The sequence below is a fragment of the Podarcis melisellensis genome (assembly GCF_964234715.1).
Source record: "Podarcis melisellensis genome assembly, chromosome: 11".
Classification (NCBI taxonomy): domain Eukaryota; kingdom Metazoa; phylum Chordata; class Lepidosauria; order Squamata; family Lacertidae; genus Podarcis; species Podarcis melisellensis.
In genome coordinates this window covers 8912164-8932226 of record NC_138543.1, presented here as the reverse complement: position 1 = coordinate 8932226, position 20063 = coordinate 8912164, and the positions used below count along the sequence as shown (strand labels likewise).

The 20063-nt window shown below is 42.5% G+C and overlaps 1 protein-coding gene across 1 annotated transcript in view; it reads left to right on the top strand.

Moving 5' to 3' along the window:
• LOC309380655 (dual specificity protein phosphatase CDC14B-like) overlaps nucleotides 1-20063 on the top strand; it is a 66459-nt gene that overhangs the window by 3226 nt on the left and 43170 nt on the right. The window contains exons 2-4 of the mRNA XM_081930852.1: nucleotides 13500-13593; nucleotides 15707-15782; nucleotides 18337-18429. Coding sequence (XP_081786978.1) covers nucleotides 13500-13593; nucleotides 15707-15782; nucleotides 18337-18429 — 263 coding nt within the window. The remainder of the gene's footprint in view (nucleotides 1-13499; nucleotides 13594-15706; nucleotides 15783-18336; nucleotides 18430-20063) is intronic.

Below are 20063 nucleotides of genomic sequence, written 5' to 3'. Positions count from 1 at the left end.
TAACTGATGAGAACTATTATTTTTTGTTTCTATTTCTTAGGCTTTATTGTTTTCATACTACCTTGTTTTTGTAAACCACCATACAGCCATTTTTGCTGAAGGGTAGTATAGAAAGCTCGTGATTAAAAAAAAAATTGAATCTACATTCTGATCATTGTTACAAAACATATTTTAAGGAGGCAAACAAAGGCTTGGGCAGGGTTGAATAACACTCAAGGTTCTTTCCACTCACATGGTTGCTCTTCTGTCTCAGCCTGTCATGCTGGATAGATGGAGAATCATCAAAGGCCGCCAGCAAACTGCTACTGAACAGCATCTCTGCTTTATTTGATTGATCTGCTTTCATTTTCCTCCAGCTTTTTCCTGGAAACGCTGTGTATTGTCCTGATCTGATGCATACATAATTTATATGCACAAAATGGAGCGGATTCTTAAAAATCAAAATAAAGAAGCTAATTTTAGTTTAAATTGGATCTTAAAACACATTCAGATGTATTGAGCCTTCAATTACAGTCATTTCAGTGAAACTCTGAAAGTAAGAAACATGTGTGAAAGTTTAGACTCATGAGAACAGACCCAAAGGTCTGCTTGCATGAATCAATGGCAGTTCCCCCCCCCCCCAGGGGATTGCCTTGATTTCTGCAGATTTCCCCTCTAGAACCTGATCCTGTGCCATTCTAAATAGGTTCCCCCAACTCTTAGGAGCAGCAGGGAGCTAAAGTAAGAAAGAGGTGGGAAAGCCCTGTTCTGTGTGCAGAATTATCTGGATCCAGCCCATGATTTCTGAAAACTGAAGCCATGACCTATGTGCCAAGATTCCCAAGTGATCAGAAAAACACTTTAAATAGCAAATGTTGTTTGGGTCTTATTCTTCAAGTAGTGATCTTCCTTGCACCTATATGGGTGCAAAGAGAGCCAATTTCACCATTGTTCCTCTGTCTCTAAGCAAATATAAATTCTGCAGTGCAAAAGCCCAGAAGACTAATGTACCTAGAGATTTCAGATTATACTCCTTAGTAATTAAAAGGCTCTTCTTAGTTATAAATGGATACTGCTTTGATTATCATTTCAACAAATTGTTGTGGGGGCTTGTTGAAGAAAAATATAAGTTGGAAAATTAGGCTGAAACCAGTGATTTGATGTAAACTTTTTTCTTGGCAGTTTTAAATCAATGTTGCAATCATGAGTTAAGTTGACTCGATTTAATCCATCTAACATACAAAGCATTTAAATTCAGCCTGTCTCTGCATCTTGGGTGGAATCTACACTACACACCTATAAAAAAAGTTGTGAAAATGCTTTTTTTGGGAAAAATGATTTGAAAAATATATTGAATTTGCCTTAGCTCACCCTCGCCATCTAGTGTCACATTTGTGTAATGCACACACCTAAAACGTTTTATTTGCAGCTGTATAGCGGAGTCCTGGGTATAAAATGGAACACTTATATTGAGAAGGTTTCATCTGGATGATGAATAATTGCACAAGTTTTCACCACAGTTAAACTGAAAATCTTTTGAGTCCAGGAAATGTGCTTTATCAGCATCATGTACCTATTTGTTTTATCTTCTTCTTGCAAGAAAGCAGTGAAGGATTGAATTCAATATAATATTATACTGTGGATGTGGAAATCGAACATGAGGGGGGAAATACAAAATATTAGGAATACAACAGAACTAAGGATGTGGCATTAAAAGATCCCTTAAACTGCTGTTGTAGCTTTTATTTCTGCCCAAAGTCTTAAAAGCCTTTTTCTATCTAAATTTTGGGCTGCTTATAGCTGCTGAATCGAATTTCCTGTTGTGTTTTCTTATCCTTCCAATTGTATTGTTCTTTGAAAGAAGGTATAAATAATGTTTTGATTTTTATGAACAGCATGTAATCAATGGTACATGTAAATGCCCATATAAATATTGCAAGAGTTATGAACAGCAGACTCTAGCGTATTGCTTAGAGCTAGATATTTTAAATCATGTAGGGCTTTCGAAGCCCCCGAACCCACCGGTGCTTTATTTTTTATTTAACAAAATGTTTATACTACTTGATTGTAATAAAACCTCTTGGTGGTTTGCAAGAGGTATTAAAACTATCAATGAAAAACACTTAAAACAATTAGAAACATTTAGAACAATTAAGATTAGCTTGAAAAGAGATCAGTGTATGTCAACAACTGCATGTCTGGCTAGGCTTGCCTAAGGAAAAATGTTTGTAGCAATGGGTAGGCTGTAGGGCAGTTGCACCATAGTGCTAGGCTCTTGAGGCTCAGGGCTGGATAAGCAATTAGCTACTCATTCTAGTCCCAGTGTTCCTAGTGCCCGGTCTAATAGTATTGGTTTTTAACATTTCTCTCCCTTCATTTCCCCAGTTCTTTGTAAGTCCCCACTTTGTGGGATGGCATGATAGAGGAACACCTGAGGGCTGTTTCATCTATTATGTTCTCAACATGCTCTTGTATTATGCATGCTAATAAACACAGGGCTTAGAAAATGCAGTTGGTTTCAGATCCCTGATATAAGTTACATATATTGGAACCTTTTCAGAAAATTATAGCCTGGTTGTAAACTCCGCCTTTGATCAGGTCTCTCCATTTCAGTTGTCCATCCATAGAACAGGAATGTCACTCACTTTCTGAAAAGGGATGCAAGGCAAATGGGAGATAATTGTAAAGCACATTACCTCTTAAAAATGATGCTGCACAAATGGTTAGTAACAACAGTAAGTAACAGTCTGTGAATTAAATTCCCAAAACAATTTTCGAAAAAACCCAAGCATTATTTACTCACAGCTCTCTCTCTCTCTTTGCATTGCTTGGCTGGAAAATTCTGTTTTCATTCACAGGGCTCTGCATTGTTTGTTCATGGTAGTACAGTGTTTACTGTGGATATTTTCTGCATTGGATATTTACAGCACTCCTTCAAATGGGCATAGGTAAAGGTAAAGGGTCCCCTGACCATTAGGTCCAGTCGTGACCGACTCTGGGGTTGCGGCGCTCATCTCGCTTTACTGGCCGAGGGAGCCGGCGTACAGCTTCCAGGTCATGTGGCCAGCATGACTAAGCCACTTCTGGCGAACCAGAGCAGCGCACGGAAATGCCGTTTACCTTCCCGCTGGAGTGGTACCTATTTATCTACTTGCACTTTGATGTGCTTTCGAACTGCTAGGTTGGCAGGAGCAGGGACCGAGCAACAGGAGCTAACCCCGTCGCGGGGATTCAAACCGCCGACCTTCTGATCGGCAAGTCCTAGGCTCTGTGGTTTAACCCACAGCGCCACCCGCGTCCCTCAAATGGGCATACTGACACTTAAAAGTGACTTTGTCCTGTCCAAATAAAAAGGTCATTTGTTATGTCAGTCTGATCCTGTGACAGGCCTAGATACATTGTGATCAACATGCCGCACAGCAGCCATGGACTAGGTATGTCCATTTTGCTGCTTATTTCACATCACACAAAAAAGGGAAAAAAAGATTGTATATTTGTGTGCCAAATCCTTTGGCAGGCCACAGTACATAGCTAGTGGTTTTTGTTCAGCTTGGGAGAGCCTAAGTCAGGGGACGGTAAGGTTGTTGTGGCTTGGGCCGGTTCACAGTCCCACAAATACCTTGGTGGGCCGGAGTGTGTGCACGAGCGCACACACATGCGCTATTTCTGCACGCATGTGCTATTTTATTTCCAGCACAAAGGAGGCATGCGCAGGTTACCATTGGCTGCAGGAGCTTCCTGCAGCCAATGGGAAGCCAGGCAGCGTTGCGGAAGGTGGTCCCTGCTCCGCGCTGGTTTAGCGCGATGCATGGGAGCCAACTGAGCGGGCAGCGAGGGTCCATGGGCCAGTTAAATGACCCCCATGGGCCGCTTGTGGCCCATGGGCCTTAGGTTGCCGACCCCTCCTGGCCTAAGTAATGCATGACTCTCTTATGTGTGTAGAGTTAAATTCACTCTGAGTGCTTCTGTGTCAGAATACATGTTACAAAAAAGCTCAGTATAGCTGGGACTTTGCACATGTCCTGAGAATATGTCTCTGGTTTTTCTTGGTGTTGAGCTGGTAATAGAAGATTGCAATGATGGACAGGGAAAGCCCTAAAGTGTGTCTCCGTGATAATCCCAATACATGTCACTCAGCAGCATGTTCCCTGACATAAGTTATTCCAGAATCCAATAATAAATCTGATGCAAAAGAAGAACTTTAAAATTTGGCTAGGAATCTTGCTCTGTAAATGAAATGGTACCCAATGGCCTAAATTTATCAATACTTATTTTGCTATTTTTGGAAAGTCAAGCCTTTTCCCTTTCAGCTGGGGGGGAAAGGGCATCTTGCTAATAGACTATAAATAATCAGGGCAGGAAGGTTTCCTTTTCACGTTTATTTTAGAACCTCTAAGTTCAAACCCAAGTTCAGCTGTACCCCTAAGGCTGGGTTCTTGCCTGTGGCATCTGAGTTTATTAAATGAAGTCACAAAGTCATAGAATCATAGAATCTTTGAGTTGGAAGAGACCCAAGGGCCATCTAATCCAAACCCCTGCAATGCAGGAATCTCAGCTAAAGCATCCAAAACAGATGGCCATCCAACCTCTGTTAAAAAACCTCCAAGGAAGGTTCATGAACTGCTTCACCTATAACTTGGTGATGAAATGTCAGTTGTGTGCAACCCAGACATTCTCTGAAGAGATCCCTCTGACAATCAATCAATCAATCAATCATTTTTCCTATAACAGGGTGCACAAAGCAACCCCAGTTGTTTAGCTTTTCAAGGGGGTGCTTCTAAGAGGCTAATCTGCATCACTTGGCATCAAAACATGCTACTTTTGCTGCAGACAATGAAAGCTGGCTTCTGTATCCTGTACGCTTTAGCTAGATGCCCTCCCTTGCCCCTCTAAGATTCTCCCCTGTTCCTCTAAGTCAGGCTTCCTTAGCCTTGGCCCTCCAGATGTTTTTGGCCTACAACTCCCATGATCCCTAGCTAGCAGGACCAGTGGTCAGGGATGCTGGGAATTGTAGTCTCAAAACATCTGGAGGGCCGAGGTTGAGGAAGCCTGCTCTAAGTGTTTGCTGTTTTGATTTTGGGACTAGAAAGGGACCAGCCAGAGCATTTCTAAAGGGGGAGATTTGCAGCTTTTGCTTAAATTATTTCACGTCTACAATCGCTTTGTATGAAAGACCAGTATTATCCTTATACTATCGATAGGGGGAGGCTGAGAGTGGCCTTCCTAAATATGTAAACCATGTCAAGATTTGTACCAGAGGCATCTTGACTTGCACTGCCTGTTGGTAGCCACCCTGTGTCACAGACTGCAGACTACTCTGAGCACTGTCTTAAAGGCCTTTTAATATTGGATCAAATGCATTTCGCTCACTGCAGAGTTTGCCTCTGTCCTGGCCTCTTGCCTGATACATTGAAGTAAGCTGTTAAGATGGGCTTTTGAAAGGATAACACAGCAAGATACTATTGCTCCACTTGGTTTCTGTAGGATACACCACATGGTTCAAAGGAGATCAACTTCGGTTTATAAGGGAATGTTCATGTGACCTCCTCAGGCATTCAAAGGACATGTAAGGGGGTCGTGAGGCTCTAAGGGCTAGCCCCCCCAACCTATGCACCTAGCAGCTATGCTGCACCTCTCACCATCTTTTTCTTCAACACACGAGAAAGGGCTCCACACACATATCAGCATGCCTTTATAAAGCTCCTCCACATGAGGGGAATCATCCTGGGCCTATCAGAATTTACCTTTACTATGTAAGTACATGGTTGAGAGCCCTGTGACAAAAAATAAATAAATCACAGCTCCAACCTTCTATCCCTGTAAGAATTATTTGTCTTCAAAAGACTCGTACTTCCGTAACAGCAACATGAGCAAAGCATGCAATTCTGAGCTTTGCCTGAAGTACACAAGCACATCTGGCAGGAAAGACAGAGAGATGTCTCCTCTGAAATCTGCTTCGGTGGACTAGGAATGTGCCAGGTATCATTATCCTACCTAGGCCATCCAGGCTGGAGCTGCAGCCTAGAGGGCATCTTTTCATCAACAGAGGCAAATGTGCCTGGTTTGCAGAGGAACCAGAACTGGTGGCACAGAGGACAAGGTGGCTGGAGACCCTGATTTGATCAAATCTACTTACAGCAAGTCACCCGAGTTGCAAAATAAGAACCATTTTGCTGAAACCAATGGGCAAATTTCCACTGACCTTTTAAAAATGGATGTAGATTGTAGAAGCTTGCCCAAAACCTGGGCATTGCGGTGTAGAATGCTGAGTTATATTGCAGCTGGTGGGGTTTTTTACCAGGGTTTGAAAATATATGTATGGAACAGGTAACATACAGAAAGAAAAGGAACATGACCTGTGTAGATCCTAATTAAACTTAAAGTGCACCAAAATATTTGGTGGTTCTTTCCCCCAAGAAGGAAGAGGGCTAAGAAGTCTTTTAATATTGACAGTCTTGCCCTTCCCAAAAAACATGGAGCCTGATCCTATACACCTTTACTCTGAAGTACATCCAATGTACTGAGTGAGGCTTATTGCTGAATTAAGTGTGCCCAGGTTTGGGTCAGAGTGGATTTCCTATTTGTGAATATTTACTTAGTACAAAGTGTTCCATAACTCAAGGATATTGCTCTTTAAGTGTCTGCTCTGATTATTACAGGGCTTTCTCATGACACCCATTAGTCACTCTCTTAACTGCAGCACTTACCCTGTAAATATTGATAACTGCTTTACAGAAGTGCTGAAGTCTCAAAGGCACAAAATGAGCTGGAGCTCTTCCCAAATGTGTAACGAAATTAAAGAACTTTCAGAATTAGCTGTGGATGGGATGCAAAATGAAGGAGTGACTAGTGAAATAAGGAATGTAACTATTTGTTCCTCTTAGGCCTCAGGTGTGTTGCACTATGGAAGTAGAATGTATCTTAATGGGTAAAGGTAGGGTCATATACCATTTTATCAATGTTGTGATAGTTATCACAAACACTGTAGCTTACATCCGCACTTCAGTAAATGCATTAAAGTCACTTACTTTTTTAGTATGGACCCTGGATCCCTGAGTGGTGTGACATTACTTGAGAACAGAGACCTTGAGCAAGTTATCTTGGAGAACTAAAGTAGAAATAGTGATGTTACTCAGAGTAGTCATTAAGAAGGTGGTTGTAATGATGAAAGAGATTGTGATTGTGCCAAACATTTAGCTTATGCTATGGTGATATATAACGCGAGTTGCAGTACTTTTCAGTTAGCATGCTAAAACAAATATTTGATATCTGAAGAAACTGTAAAACATTGAACCCCTCCTAAAGAAAAGTGTCCATTTTTGGCTCGCCCTTTGAAACTGTCCTCTGTAGACACATCTATTACGGAAGGGTTTAAACATTATTATTTCTACATTTGGTTTCTTTCATAGTAATAGGTGTGGTAAGGAATTGTAAAAATGTTCTGCCATGAGCATTCCTTTAAAGTTAGCACCCTAAAACAACATCTCCACACCCTGCAATTAACGTCTTAAAACTGCTAATACTTCTTTCATAATGTTCTGCCACTTGCTTGGGAAGAAGCAAATCCTCAGCTTACAAACAAATAAGCACATGATATTTTCTTTTTACCCATGGATTTTCCCTTTGATGCGCAGCAAAATGAGGACGTGTGTGTAACATGCAGAAGTGAAGAAAACTAAAAGATGTAATTCTAAAAAGGCTGTGCTTTCATAATTGAGACACCTCTATACTTCCAGGTGTCATAAGAAAGCCGCAGAGATAGTGCAGGATAGTGCACACCCCGGAAATGATCTCTTTCAGCTTCTGCCTTCTGGAAGAAGGTACAGGGTTATAAAGACTAGGACTAGCTGCCTGAGAAACAGTTTCTATCCAAATGTGATTTTTGGATAAACGCAGTGTAAGGTAGTCTCTGTGCGAGTATATTATATTTAATTATGGAGTATCAGAGTTTTTAGAGGGTTAACCAGGCTGGGATAGCAGGCTTGTTGGTTTTTGAATGTCTGATGTAGATTTTTTTCAATTTCATTGTTCTGTATGGGACAATGACAATAAAGATTATCGTATCGTATCTCACATGCATTCCTCCCTTAGTCTGCAAATGGTATATCCCTCCCCCTAAAAAGTTTAGGAACATAGGCAAGTTTCTAAGTAAGACCACCGATCAGTTGAGCTTGGTACTATCAGTGCTGGCCACCAGCAGCTTCCCAGGTTTCAGACAGAAATATTTTCCAGCCCTACCAGAAAATGCTGAGAATTGAAACTAGGATCTTCACCATGAGCTATGGGGAAGGGCAGATCCTGACAATACTCCATTCATCCGTGGCGAGTCTCACAGTAAAGTTCTATAGTGTGAAAGCTTCCCTGTGCCCTTCTGAGGTCACAATTTGCCACATCTTGCTGCATTATACTTATATATGTTTTCTCAGGATAACAATGTTGTTGTTGTTGTTCTTTATACCCCACCCATCTGGCTGGGTTTCCCCAGCCACTCTGGGCAGCTCCCAGCAGAATAGTAAAAACACGAGATAAACACTTGACAGTCACTTGAGATAAAACACAAAGCATCACACAAGCCAGTTTCCCTGTTGCTGACAAAAAGCCAATTCATTTATTAGATTTCCTAGCTATGGAATCACACCTCCGAGTGCCATTTTCTTTTCCAGGGGAATCCATGCACTGTAAATCTCAACATGCATTATCAATTCCCCTCCTTTCTACATGTAAAGGTGGGAGTCTGATTTATGGGAAAGCAGCTCACATGTGGAAGCTTTGATAGAGAGAGAATTGGACTAGAATGCTAGTTCAAACGTCTGGGTGCGCTTAGCAAATTACTCCTTATGTTCTTGCTCTCGTTAAAATGGAAACGTTAGCAAGCCATACCATAAAACTCTTGAGGTTTGCACAGCACTCTGCCACTTTGCTCATGCTGAGGTGCCAAAGAGGTGATGCTTAGTGTTTATACAGTGCTATGAAATGTTCAGAAGTTAACCATATTGTAACTGTTTCAGCAAACCTGTAACTTTGTTGTTGGCATACATCTGTCTCTAGAGACAATGGAGTGTGCTTGGGAGGGGCGTGAAGTCAAAATGCTTCAGTGCCTACCCCAGAAGAAGTCAGTCACCCCAAAGGTACTACCCCTCCCCATAGGCCTGTAAATTAAATCAGGGTTCTTGCCCCCATTTTACAGAAGGGGCTGAGGTTGCGAGAGAGACTCTTGTGTGGCTTCCAAGGAACCATACTAGGGAATTGCACTGCCCCCCCCCCCTTTATTGTGCAGTCCTGTGCATGGTTCCACAGAAGTAAATCTAAACTGTACTTGTGCATTGCAACTTTTGCCAAAGCTATGCTGGAGCATGTGAAAGTGAGAGTATTCTCAAACAATATACACAAAGTATCAAATGTGGTGACAGTAATAATAATGCCAAAAAAAACACACCACCACCACCACAAACTGGCTTATAAGTATCAAACCAAATTTACTAGAATAGCTAGAATAGAGATAGATTTGTAACTATTCAAGCAACAAACATACCAAGGTGCCATGTGCAAAACAAAGCCTGGAGATACAAATTGTACATTTATCCACTCCATGTTTACAGTATCTCCAGGCTTTGTTTTGCACATGGCACCTTAGTACAGTGGTACCTCGGGTTACATACACTTCAGATTACATACGCTTCAGGTTACAGACTCTGCTAACCCAGTAATAGTGCTTCAGGTTAAGAACTTTGCTTCAGGATGAGAACAGAAATCGTGCTCCGGCGGCACGGCAGCAGCAGGAGGCCCCATTAGCTAAAGTGGTGCTTCTGGTTAAGAACAGTTTCAGGTTAAGTACGGACCTCTGGAACAAATTAAGTACTTATCCTGAGGTACCACTGTACAGTATGATTGTTGCTTGAATGGTTACAAGTCTATCTCTATTCTAGCTATTATTCTAGTAAATTTGGTTTCATACTTATAAGCCAGTTTCTGGTGGTGGTGTTTTGTTGCATTATTCTCCAACAATGTCTTCCAGCTAAAATGTTTTGAGGGTACAGTGGTACCTCGGGTTAAGTACTATAATTCGTTCCAGAGGTCCGTACTTAACCTGAAACTGTTCTTAACCTGAAGCACCGCTTTAGCTAATGGGGCCTCCTGCTGCCGCTGCACCACCGATACACGATTTCTGTTCTCATCCTGAAGCAAAGTTCTTAACCCGAAGCACTATTTCTGGGTTAGCGGAGTCTGTAACCTGAAGCGTATGTAACCCGAGGTACCACTGTATTTGGGAGCCGCCTTAAGCACCTCATATTGTGTAAAGGTGGGATATGAGAACTCTTACTTTTGTTTTTTTTATTATTATTTTAAAAAACCCATTATTTTGTTAAAGCACACCCAAGCTTCCCGCTTGTGAAACCTTAGCCATCTGTTGCTCTCTGGAACAAACCATATCCCCCACCTATTTCTCCGAGGAGACTCAAGATGGCTACGGGGCTGCGATAAAAATGCCACAGACTCCCACAGCCGCTTGCATTCAAATCAGCAAATCCCAGCGGTGCAAAAGCGAGACAGAAGTTTCCAGAATGGCTGCCTAACTCAATTGAAATTCGCGTTGGTTTAGCACGGGCCAAGGAAAGCAAAGAGGCGGAGGCGGGGGACTGTTTTTGAGTTTTGTGGCTTCGTCCGAGGCCCCTTGAAAACTGCGAGAGATATTGTCGCGGAGGGGAAAAGGGGAAAGCGAGCGAGGCGCCCCAAATGCCGTCGTGGAGGGGAGAGGCTTCTGGCCGGCGCGCAAGTCTGCGCGTCGCCTCAGGCGGCGAGGCAGAGCCACCCGGCGGCCGCCCACCAAGGAATGGAGCTCGGCTTGCCAAGTCCCTGGGCAAGCCCGGCTACTGCGTATCCCCCCGCGGGCCGGGCCAGCTCTCCTGGCGGCGGCTGCTGCTGGGCTGGGCGAAGAAGGGCCGTGCCCCGCTCGGAACGCGAAGGGCGGCTACTGCTGCTGCTGCCTCCGGCTAGCGGGAGCGGCTCTGCCCCGTTCGCCAGCCAATGGCAGCGGCGGGGAGGCCTCCAGAGCCGCTTCGCCGACGGGGGTGGCTTTTCTCCTCCAGTCGCCTGCGCTTCCCGGCGGCCGGGCGAGTCCCCCACCCCTCGGGCTTAGGACCGGGCGCGCTCTCGGACGCTGCAGCGGTGGGCGGCGGCGGCGGAGGCTCCTCGGCGTGTTTCTGAGGGAAACTTTCCGGAGGGAGGAGGAGCCCTTGGCTGCCTCCGCAGCCATTTCCAGCGCGCTCTGCTTCCTCGGCTCCCCCAACCTCGGCCGCCTTCGCTTCATGCCTGGAAACAATGAACGGCGGGAAGGACTTTCGCCTGTGCTCGGAGGTGGCGAAAGGTGAGGAGGGAAAACGAGGGTTGGGAAACGGAGGCGGGCGGGTTTTTTTGGCTCGACTTTTGGGCCCTTTAAAGACTCGCAGAAGTTTCCCGGCGAGCGTGTGAACCCGGGACGCCGGGCAGCAGGGCGACTCCTCGGGAGCTGGTGGATCAGGCCCCGCCGGGGTTTATTTTTCCCCCAATTTTTTTTTATTGGTTTTCCAAATTTATAACAAACATAGCCACAAACATATTTTAAAAAAATCAACAAACATATATCCTAACTGTAAAAAATCCACTTTTGTTATCATTGTTGGGTGACTTCCTCGAATCCCCCTGGCTGAGTTTCCCTATATATCATTGTAGCAGTTTTCCAAAACTAGTTTCACATAAAATTGACTTGATCCATTAACATCTTTCCTTCTTTTCCTTTTGACTTTTATCCATAGTATTCGACAACATCACATATTTAAATCCCAGGCCGATCTGTTACTCGCAAGTAATTCTATTTATGTCATCTTAACATATTTAACTAAATAATCTTTAAATTTCTTCCATTCCTCTTGATACTCCTCCTCCTTCTGGTCGCGGACTCTTCCGGTTAGGTCGGCTAGCTCCAAGAAATCCATCATCTTCATAAACCCGCTGGGGTTTATACCCTGTTTGCGAGAAGTTTGGCAGGGGTGGAATACAAGTGACAATCTCGCAGCGAGTTGCGTAACAAAAGGAGCCCTGGACTTTCCTTTCCTCGCCGTTTAAATTTGGCGTCTTTCTTTGGCATTAAATGCAAGTGGTTTGTGGTTATTAGCTGCTTTGCAAAAGGATACAAACTGCAGGCTGCCGGCAGCTGTCTGTCTGCGCATGGTACCCAGCATGGCTGGGTAGACTGCGTTTGTAAACACTGTGCACACGCGAGCAAGCAAATCTACTGGTGCAACACCCCAATGCAGTGGAAATAAAACAGAAACCTCAAAGGAACAAAACGGATGAATCTGAGAATACAGCCCAACCCTAGCTATGTAAGCTCCCTTGACTTCAGGAGGGTTTTCTTCCCTGCTCTAAGGCTAGGATGTATATAATTCAAGGCCTGTGACTCTTCCAAGTTAACATGTTTATTACTGTGTTGTACCACAGTCTTACAGGTATTTACTTGGAAGTAAGTCCCCTTGGAAATCGCTAGGGCTTCCTAGTGGGGCAAAGACTAGTTGATTTAAATAAATTTGGCAAAGAATCCACTGGGATCCTACAGGCTGGCATGCTCATCTGTTTGGTTTGGAAATGTTTTAGAGGGCTGCTTTTGTTAATCAAGAGGCTTTTGTGAAATGATTGCTTTTCATTCAAAATAGAACTGAAAAAATAAACCTTCTCATTCTTCCATCGCAGTTGCATTTCATACTTCCTCCAGTAATTTAGAGATAGCCTTAAGGGTATGATCAAAGCCACTAGTTTGACCTGTGTTCTGACCCAAACAGACCTTTAAGTGAATAATAATGTATTTTTTTTTGTTTCCCCCTCCTCTTTGCCTTTAACAAAACAAAGCCCAAAGCACACATTTTAAGCAAGTCTGATTACATGTAAATGATGTGAAGGGGAATTTGCTAGACTAAGAGTAGGGTTTCTAAACCCACCACAATGCCCACCTATTAGGTGTGGATATCTGCCAGGGAAAGTCTCTGCATGTAGTGGTATTGAGGCACAGAGGGAGGAAAAGCCTGGGCTTTTTATTGCAAATGTCCATTCCTATAATGCGTGGATGCTGGGGTGGAGCCAGTGGCATTGCACAAGCACACAGCCCTGTTCTACACATTGTTCCCCTTAATAAAACGCATACATGAGGGCGGCTTTAGTAATGTATGATTTCCTTCTCACAGTGAAACTAAGTGGTGAACCACCCTGTGAAGTAGATTGGAAGAACTTTGCCTAAAACCGCCCATTGAGCGACATAGGTCAAAGTGGGCATGAGGCTGGGCTTCCTACATCCAAACACAGCATTTTGGTCACTTAATTCACCACCATGACCAGTTGTTAATGTTTTATGTTGCCTGGCACAAGAGCATATCCGGGGGGTTTTATATCTGCAGTTTTAACTCGGTTCAAATAGGATCAACATATTTGTATGCAGATATATTGGCTTTCATGACAACTACTAGTTTCATGCCTGTTTTTTTCAATTTCAGATCGTGTTTATTTTGCCATTCTCTTCCACAAACCAAAGAGTGGTAGCTCAAGCACACATTATTTCTGCGTAGATGATGAATTTGTATATGAGAAGTAAGTATAATATTATTCCCTTGTTCTTCAGCACAGTGAAATAAAGCAGCATGAGGATGTAATAGGAATCTTTATCATAACAGGTATTATTATAATATCCCTGTGCCTGAAGGGAAAATATAATGGGAGAAATTCAGCAAAGCACTAGGGCAATCATTCAGTCAGTGCAAGTGTTTCAGCTTGCCAGACAAACCATTTCCCCTCTCCTCCCCCTATACACTGTTCTGGGTGTTCTCCCACCCACCCCCTGAGCCAGTTGGGGGAGGCACAGGGGAAGAGACAGAGGAAAAGCCCCCTTGTACTAGCAGAAGTCCTTGTGCTTGCTTCCTTCCACTAGCAGGACTCATTAGTTGAATCTGGCCCATAGGATCAAGTAAGATGGTTGAAGGTAACCAAACAATGTAAGAACATCTCTGCTGGACCAAACCAAAGGACTGTCTGGTCTAATATCCTGTTCCCCACAGCAGCCAACCAGATGTCTATGGGAAGCCTATAAGCAGGATGTGAAGGCAACAGCCCTCTCCCACTGTTGTTCCCCACCAGTAGTATATTGCTGGGGAGCCATACTGTTTCTGAGCCTATGTTGTCTCCACTAGTAACCATTGATTGTTCCATTACAGTGGTACGTCTGGATGCGAACGGGATCCGTTCCGGAGCCCTGTTCACATCTTGAAGTGAACGCAACCCGCGTCTGCACATGCACGGCTCACGATTTGCTGCTTCTGCGCATGCACGTGACTTCATTTTGAGCATCTGTGCATGTGCGAGTGGCGAAACCCAGAAGTAACACATCCTGTTACTTCTGGGTTGCCATGGAGTGCAACCCGAAAATGCTTAACCTGAAGCAACTTCAACCCGAGGTATGACTGTAATTAGTTTAACCAAAAAAGTAGCCATCACTAGGTCTTATAGCAGCAAATTGCATATCCCCAACTAAAAAATAGCAAGGTTCTTGAGGGACCACTTAATATTTTATACACACACACACACACACACAGTTCTCATCTCAATTTCTCCTCACAGCAACCCTGTGAAGTAGATTAGAGTGGGAGTCCCAGTAAACCTATTGGCTGAGTGGAGATTTGAACCCTGGTTTCCGGGTCCTAGTCCAGCACCCTAGCTACTACACCAAACAGGCCCTCAAAGCCATATACATAGATGATATTTTAAAATAGCCTTTAACTGGTACATTTCAGAAAACGATTGTAGATGATGCCAGTGCCATATTATGAAATTTGTTGTCCATGGACCATGAGTCAGTGCCTTGTTAGCTTGCTTTTTATAATATGGTCTTCATGGAAACAATTTCAGTTTCCCTTGTTTAAAAAAAAGAAGAAGCAGTCATGCAGACACAAGAACAGATGGTCTCAACTGTTCATCAGCCTTTCTGTGGATCACCTGAATAGGTCATACTTTGAGGGAAAACTGCGTGTAGCCAGTATAAACTGCTTAATGAAGATTCTGTATCTTTGCTACGTCATTGCAAGCATCCTGTTTTCTGAAAAAATACAGCCTCAGATCAGAGGCCTGTTCAGCAAGAAATAGGCAGCATCCTTTGTGGGTCGCCTTTGGTAGATATTCCTGAATTAAACACCCACGGCAGAGACTGATTGGTAGGAGGCAAGGACAGAATAAGAATTATTCAGAGATCCAGTGGGCAAATTCAGTTCTTGTCACCTTCAGTATATATTTTAATTTGCAACAAATATTTTGAAGGGTTTTAACAGGGTGCTAACAAGCTTTTGTAATTTCTGCATTGTTACCTTTCAGACTGACTTTTCTAAAAAACAATGTCTGCAAATTGTTTTACAGAAAATTCCCAAATTGTTTCAACACACACTGACATTGTAATCCAGCAGAGATGTTTTACAATATGTATGAGGGTTACATAATTGTTTTTCCACCGATAATTGCAACGTATTCGAACAGTAATCTAGAAGCGAATCTGAATAAGTGGTATGTCAGCTATAATGCCGGCTTATGTGGGCAGCGCTGGCAGAGTTGAGGAGGGATGTAGTTATTTTGAACAGCCGTTTCAACCGAAGTATTTCAGTTTAAGCGAACTTTTTTTCTTCTTCACCCCTCTCTTACCCACCCGCCCCCTTTCCCCAAGTTTCTATGCAGATTTTGGCCCACTCAATCTGGCAATGATTTACAGATACTGTTGCAAGCTAAATAAAAAATTGAAGGTAAAAATGAATTTGTACTCAATGGTTTGTATGTTATTATGTTCCTTTATAAAATGTTGCTTGGGAGTGAACATTATTCACTTGAAGTTCATGTGTTTACTGGTTTTACTACTTTATATTCACTGGCAGAAAATAGTGATAGGGATTTAGGTTGGTGTTCATATGGGTAGTCCAGAGAATGGTGTGTGTGTGTCTTTGTGTGTGTTTGGGTTTGGCAAAAGGGTGGGGATGAATAATGTGGTAGAATAATGTGGTAGAACTTGCCTGCTTTTATTTTGGAGTACAAATAACAGGGAATTCATTCTGTGGTTAATGGATAAAGGCAGAAGGCAAGAATCTGAAAACCATGGAACTTAAAAGTCCTCATGGTATCACAGACAAAATAAACTTACTAAGAAACACAATTGGAGTGGAAGTGCCCCCTCCCCCATGGAATTCCTTGTTTCTGGCAACCTGCCAGTGTCTGAAGATAATATGTATTTCAGTGGGTTTTATCTTCTTCATTAAAAAAAATAAATCTTAACAATGCTTGCCAGCACCTCTTGACAATTAAAATACTGGTTCTTTATAATAAACATACCCTGTTGTTTTTAACATTTTAAGGAAAATGTATCTTGTACTGTAACAAAATGGGTGGGATTCTAAGTCAAATATAGGGCCCCCATAGATGATGTGCGGCACCCACACGAGGGATCAAGTTGTAGCTCCTTGTGGAGCATCATTCAGCATTACGCAAGAGGCAAGCAAAAAAAAATAAATGACAAAAGCTCTGAGGCACTCTGCCCTAGTCTATTCAGCAGCATGATATTTAATCTTTTGATCAATATAAAATTGAAAATTACTTACGTAATGGAATTTCCCCACACTCAGCTCTCCCTGTGCATCCTGTGCTCTGTCTCCCCAAATATGTTTCAGAGAGCTGGGGTGGGGGACCCAGAGCAAATTTAGGAGGTGTGTGAGGAAAGGAGGGGGAGGGGAAATTATGTTGCACAGCCAAAAGTCCTAGCAGAAGTGCTTCTTGGATTACCTCCCTAAGACCCCCCAAAGTTAGGCTGTGGTCTCCCCTTTAAAATAATTAGGAAACCAACTCCCCAGATTCCACCTCCGCTGTAATGTTGGAACAAATAACTAGAAGAAGTAAAACTAGTTTTGCTCCTCATGGATTCTGTGAAGGTTAAATACATCTAGTTGCTGTTCTTCCCTGCTACAGATCCTGCTACAGATTACCACAAGCTTGTAATCTATTTTCTTTTTCCTTTATGATCAGATGGAACAGTTGACAAGGCAATCTGTTATTTTCAAGTTTTTACAAAAAGAATACCCTCGGGTGTTTCATAGAACTGTAGTAGTATATAATGGCAATTAAGCCTTAAAACTGTACTATGTAGTAGTGTGAGGGATCTTGGGATAGCCAGCATGCTGAAGAAATGGCTCATCTAGTCAAATAAGTCATACTATTTTCCAGGCTTTTCCACATTTTTTCAAGTTATTTAGTGCAAGAATTTCTGATAGTAGATGGGGAAAAATGCCTATTGGGAAGACATTGTAGAATAAAAAAAACAGAAGCTGCAAATATGCTTTCATTCAGCCTTTGAAATGCGGTTGCAAAGTTAAACAGTGAAAACTGAAGTTTGTGACTCAGCAGTTGCACACAGCTGCAAGACTTAAAGTGATGTTTGCTGTGGAGCTCTGATAAATTGTAAGTTTGGAATTTGAAGTATTATGTGGAGGAGCTGGTTATGGGATTACTGTTGGATCTTCACATTCCAATTACTCTGCTTGGGCCACACTAACACCATACATTTAAAGTGCTGTGAAAACACTTTTAACAGCCATCGCACCATTAACAAACTATGCACCCCAGGTTTCTTTGGGGAAAGCCATGATAGTTTAAAGTGGTATCGCAGTGCTTTAAAAGTATGGTGTGAATGTGGCCTTTTAATTATTTTTCAGTGAACAGGGAAGCTGTTTGCTCAGGCGTTAGAGGTTTATAAGAGCATGTCTAGAGAAGGACAGCACTATAGGTTCAAATTTATGTTAGGGTGCTTATTTTTTATTGCTCTTCTATAAATGACTAATGAATCTCTGAGGTGTGTAAATAAATTTCACATTGTCTGGGTCAAGTAAAGTTTACAAAAGACCCTTTAAAACAGCAAAGTTGAGGAAATTGCTTCTCATAATAACCTCATGTTTACACAAGCTCTTTTGTTCCTGACTCAAACACTTATGTTACCTATATTGTGGACTTCAGAATTGTTTCATTAAATTATATTTTAGCTTTGGCTATTTGATCTTCTAGCTCATTTAATTTTCTTCTTACCATTTCAACCTTCATTACTATCTATTCTGGGTCCCAGTGTCCTTTGTTGTAGAAAGACATTGACAAAGAAGTAATTATTTGAATTATGTCTTAAATAAAATGTAACGATATAACTACGTGTTACCAAATGAGGCTGTTTTCTATGTGTGCTTAGTACTTAAATATGACTCAAATGCAACTTTTTATAATGCAAGGAGTTGGATTATAACTCCATTGTTTATTTCCTTGGTACAGTCCTTTACCATGTTAAGAAAGAAGATTGTTCATTATACTGGCTTTGATCAGAAAAAGCAAGTCAACGCAGCCTTCCTCATAGGCTGTTACGCAGTAAGTATTCTAATGTTTAACTTTTAAACTGTCAAAGACCCACAAGCCTGTGTCGTCCCTGCCCCTTCATGTCTAGTGATCAAGTAACTTGTGGTTCATGTCCTTTTGCCCCCAGTTTTGGAAAAGGAATGCATTCACAGGATAAAACTGCTTTACAGTTTTTTCCCTAAGCCCATTTTCTTTCTCCATTTCCCCCTCACTTGTTGCTGCTGTTACTCTTATTACTAGATATATGGATTTATTTAATGCCAGACCATTTTGGCAAGCTCACCTGCCTTGCTAAACCAGATGTCATATATGATACCATGTGAGACAGGTGAAGATGTCGCTGGACCTACATAGCCTCAAGTGCAGTTCTCTGCAAGCCCCAGTGCTCAGCTGATCTGTCCTGGCTTCCATGCACAGATCAATGCAAAAACTAGTCACCTGGTGGTCATTGTGATGTCATGTGATTGATAGATGAGTCAGGGACATCAACCTGACAAGCGGGGTTGTGAGGAAGATAAGGATCAGGCCCAGTGCTTTTCTTCTAGAAAAAAAGATGCCAGTACTGTGTACATTTGAATACCCCCCCAGGAAAAAAAACCACGGATCAGGCCCACTGGTAGATCTAGTTATACTCTATTATAAACAGTCCAGGGTTTTGAAGTTTTGAAGAAGAAAGACTTTTTTTAAAACAGCAATTGAATTGGGACAACTGGGAATTAAGTGGGGCTAGTTTAAGGGAACAGTGTTAAAATACAATGGAGGACAAACCATGCCCGTGAGGAATAGTTGTGTTTTTACTTTTAATTTATTTTTGTTGGCACATTTCAAATACAAAAAAGTAAAGTGGGCATAACGAAAAACATAACTCACAAAGCACGCAGATTTTTTGGGAAGGCGGAATAGCTTTGACACATATCCATGGCGCCAGACCAGAGCATCCTTCTAGAATGAACCCTGTACGACTGGAAGCGTAATCCCATATGCATCAGTATTAATAAGGGGAAAAGAATGGGAACCATGTAATAAACCAAACTCTGTCCAAGGAAATCCTGGGTTTCCTTGGACACGAAGGGGTACATCAATGAGCCAATCAGTAATGGTGGACATGCATTCCTGAAGAGCATCTTACTCATGGTTGCCTCCTGGCACATGGGCACAGTGGCACAGAAGGGGCAATGTGCAATGTGAGCTTTCTCTCACAGATCATATTTCTGGAAAAGAATGGTACATTTCACATTAACACTCCCATCCTAAACATACTTTCTTTGAAATAAGTCTTGCTGATCAGCATGGTGTTAACATTCAAGTAAATGTGCTGAGAATTGCAGCCTTAGTGTAATTTCTAGTATATGATTCAGTTAAGATTTCTATGTGGAAAGTACATTTCCTTCAAGTAACCACAGAGGTCCAGCAATGGGTACAGCAGGCATGGGGAGCTTCAGACTTGGGACTAAATGTGGCCCTCTATGCCTCTCTGGCCCTTGGAACCATGCTCTCTCCCTCTTCCCCAGGCCACATCCATCATTGGCACTGCTGTACATACTCCTCAAGTCCGGAATATGAACTTGAACTGTGTAACCATGCCTCTTGCTTCCTTGGATGAAGGGAGGAGAAATTAGGGTTGAATACTTTGAGTTTTGAATGGA